This window comes from Bison bison, unplaced genomic scaffold (genome assembly GCF_000754665.1).
Source record: "Bison bison bison isolate TAMUID 2011002044 unplaced genomic scaffold, Bison_UMD1.0 scf7180017864118, whole genome shotgun sequence".
NCBI lineage: Eukaryota > Metazoa > Chordata > Mammalia > Artiodactyla > Bovidae > Bison > Bison bison.
In genome coordinates this window covers 1191741-1195790 of record NW_011494690.1, presented here as the reverse complement: position 1 = coordinate 1195790, position 4050 = coordinate 1191741, and the positions used below count along the sequence as shown (strand labels likewise).

At 41.1% G+C, this 4050-nt stretch overlaps 1 protein-coding gene across 1 annotated transcript in view; it reads right to left on the bottom strand.

Annotated features, from left to right (window-relative positions):
* LEO1 (Leo1, Paf1/RNA polymerase II complex component, homolog (S. cerevisiae)) overlaps positions 1-3476 on the bottom strand; it is a 27952-nt gene extending 24476 nt beyond the window's left edge. Inside the window, exons 1-2 of the mRNA XM_010839480.1 lie at positions 2497-3476; positions 488-592 (exon numbers count right to left, since the gene is read on the bottom strand). Of these exons, the coding sequence (XP_010837782.1) occupies positions 488-592; positions 2497-3340 (949 nt within the window). The 5' untranslated portion in view covers positions 3341-3476. The remainder of the gene's footprint in view (positions 1-487; positions 593-2496) is intronic.
* Between the last annotated feature and the right edge of the window lie 574 nt (positions 3477-4050).

The window sequence follows — 4050 nt, the reverse complement described above, 5'->3', positions numbered from 1 at the left end:
AAATGGCAACCCACTCCAGTGTTCTTGCCTGGAGAATCCCAGGGACGGGGAAGCCTGGTGGGCTGCCGTCTATGGCGTCACACAGAGTCGGACACGACTGAAGTGACTTAGCAGCATCTAAAATAGCTTGAAGAATCAGCTTCTTCATCTAATATTAACCTATTAAGAACCTAAGAACAAGCTAACAAGCTGTCCTGGAACTGTCACTATTCAACCTGAAGAACAGGCAATGCCACTTCCCCCTCAACAGAGCCTCGGGCCCCTAACAGCAGACTCACTCAGACTACAAATGAAGCAGGTCCTTCAACTACTTAAGTGTGAGCAGTTTCTCATATCTGTACAACTTCCCTGGGTACACTAAACGTATCCACACTCTTTTCTGTGAGTCCTGCAGTCGGGGGTAAACACCCAGGGTTGCAAATGTACCCTAGTTAAACGCAGAGAAAGGAATGGAAATATACATATATAAAAGAAGTAAGTAGAGTACCTTTTGGTACCTCAGTGTCACTCTCCGCTTCTGAATCAGATGCAATTGCATTCTTGCGTTTCATTCGTAAAACTTCATCCTCACTATCACTGCCTCTTGCAGATTCTGTAAGAGTAGAATCAGAAGTTCTGCATAATCATAGTCATACCATCACTTTGATTTTTTGTGTTTGAAAAGCAACATTGGAGATAAACAAACTATGGACCACCCATACACCAGAAACTTACTCAGTCATAACTAAGAATGAACTACTGACACGAGTAACGATTTGGATGCATCTCAAATGCATTACAGTAAGTGAAAGAAAAAAGGCACCACTCCTGTCTGATTTCATTTATAAGATGACATTCTCAAAAAGACAAAACCACAGTGACAGAACAGAGCAGGAGTTGTTAAGGGTCCCAGCTGGGGAAGCGTATGACTACAAACGGGACAGTATGACGGAGTTTTTTAGGGCTAGGAGAACCTTTCTGTATCATGACTGCGGTGATGGTTACAAAAATCTATACATGCGTTAATGTTAAGAGAACTCTACATACACACACAAAAAATCAACTTACTATGGTTAATTTTGAAATAAAATTAAAAAAGGAACATTGGTTTTTGTGAGCAGAAAAACTTGGGAGAATGAGAAAAGCAGTTCTAAAACTTTAAATTTATATACCATTCAATACAGAAGACAAAAGAGAAGGAAATATGCTGTAATGGAAGACACGAATATGTCATTTCTGGATGGTACAACTGTTCACATAATTTTCAACTTCAAACCCAACCGCTGTAGAACTAGTTAAGCAGGATGACCAGTGACAAGACTCCCACTCTTAGTTTTATGTTAGTCTGCTAGTATTTGGGAAGTAGTGCATAAGCCTTAATGATTCTGGGTATTCCCAGTACAAATAACTCTACCCAGAATTAGTTATTGAATACTTACTGCAGTTTTATAGTCTATATAGACCTGTATCCATCTCTGGAAACTTTTTGACCTCCTCTCCTAAATAAAGCTATCCTGAGGTATATATTCCAGGGGAAAAGACCTCCCACTCCCCATACTGCAGCTCTCTAAGAAGACAGAACCAATATATAATTATAATCAATTACTTATAAAAATGAAGCAACCCAGATATTACTACAGGAAGACTTCCAACTTAATCAAAGTGACTGTTGTATAACACAAAGAAATCAGATGGTTAACTGTTTTAATATTCTATATGAAGAACGTGTTAACTTCAAGAAAACAGTGTAAGTAGCTATTATGAAAAGCGATCCAAAAGCCAAAGTTCCGCTCTATGTTTCCCGCTGTCTTCAGGGAATGAATGTTCTGATGCAAGCACATCTCCCCAGGATGAGGATGCATGTGTCAGGCTATCATAACTCACTGAGATCATCCAGCCTATGTTGTCATTCTGGATATTATGCTCCTCAGGCAACCTCCTGACTTACAATTTGGTATCCAATGAAGATTTCCCCCCAAAGGATACAATGATAAGAGAAAAATAACTGATGTTCTTGAAACAATCTTGCAATTCAATTTTTATAACTTCCTGTGGTTAGTCCGAGTAAACTCCTTGGAGCCTGATTACCTCTGGAGGATGAAATTTTGGATCTCTAATAAACTGAACTGGAAACCGGTCATTTCAATGGCACTGGGGTTTTCCCCCCAGGCACATCTATTCTCATCTGGGGCATGCTCTTCAGTTACCCACAAAAATGGAACTAACTCTATTCGGTATCTAGCTACTTTAGCACTATACACCTTGCTCTAAGACTTTCCTCTTTAAATTTTTTTCTTCCTGATCTATCATCAATGAAATGCAAGGGGAATAGACAGAAATAATACACGGATTAGGAAAATGTTTACAAGTAAAATGTATAGAGTTAGAAAAGGTTGAAATTAAGGAACAGAAGAGAAAAACCAGAGTACTAAAGGTGGGACTGTAAGAAGAATCAATGAGCCCCTGCTGTACCTCAATGCTTCTACTAAACCACTTTGGTTCTCATAAGTGTATTACCTGATTTATGGTCCTGTTCCTCTTCATCATCTGAATGCCTGTGTTCTTCATCTGAGGGCTGTGGCCTTTCATCATCAGAATTTTGCATTTTCTCTTCATCAGATATCTGTGGCCGCTCTTCATCATCTGAGTTCTGTTTCTCATCATCATTATCAGAAGCCACTGGCCGTTCATCATCAGAATTAGCCTTCTCCTCCTCAGACAGCTGTTGTCGCTCATCCTCTGAAAGCTGGGGCCTCTCCTCATCATCTGTGTTCTGCATTTTTTCATCATCATCAGAATTCTGCAGTTTATCTTCATCAGACCCTTGTGCCCTCTCCTCATCATCAGAATTTTGTATCTTTTCATCATCTGACTGATCGCTTTTATCTTCCCTGCCCCATTTTTCATCATCTGAGTGTGCTTTTTCAGAACCTTCTGCTTCCGAGTGATGACTCCCTCCATCTGATCTATGACCCTCATCCTCATCATCATTGTCATTTCGGGTTTCTGATCCACTGTGCTGATCTACATCTGACGGATCGTTGTCTTCATGGTCAGAATGCTCAGAAGCTTCTGATCTATTGTCTGATCCTTCAGAGTGATTATCACTCCCACTATGATGAGAGGCTCCCTCATCTTCACTGTCATCTCCAAACAGTTCCTTATTACTTGGTTTTCCTGCGTCATCTCTTTCATCTTGATCACTTTCACTCCCAGAGGCATTACTGCCAGAAGCAACATTCTCTTGATCAGAATCCGAGCCTGATCCAGAGTCAGAATCTATGGGATCATATAAACACAGGGTGATGTAAGCAAAAAAAAAAAAAGCAGAATAAGGAACACTAAAAGTCCATCCCAACATAAAAGCAAGGAAAAAACTTCTTAAAAGCTGTTAGAATCTATCTTCTCAGACTCTGGAAACTAAAAGTTGCAACAACCAGGGGAATGTTTAATGAGACAAAAAAAAAGCTGAATCTCAGTAAAAACACAGAACTTAGGGATCTTCTAACATACTCTGGTCCCTATCCCCACCCCCCCACTGCCCCCTACCCACCCCTTGGTCAACACTGCCTTGAAGATAATATAAAACCCTGAATTTCTGGCCCATGTGCCACTAATGGAGGGAGCAGACAGCACATCATTCGCAAAGAATCATGGTTGTTAGTTCTGATCTGTCTGGTGGATCACTGAAGGGACTGACTCAAAGGACTTGACTTTATCACACATAACTTGGAACACTCTTGTTGCTAAGGTGGATACTCAAAACATTTTACAGGTAGATGTATTAGTTTCGTGTGCTTGGGACAATGAATAACAGTTAGGGCAAACAACAGACTAACTAAAAAAGCTTGGTTGAAAAGGCTGCTGCTGCTGCTGCTGCTGCTGCTAAGTTGCTTCAGTTGTGTCCGACTCTGTGCGACCCCAGAGATGGCAGCCTACCAGGCTCCCCCGTCCCTGGGATTCTCCAGGCAAGAACCCTGGGGTGGGTTGCCATTTCCTTCTCCAATGCATGAAAGTGAAAGTGAAGTCACTCAGTCATTTCTGACTCTTAGTGACCCCTTCGACTGCAGC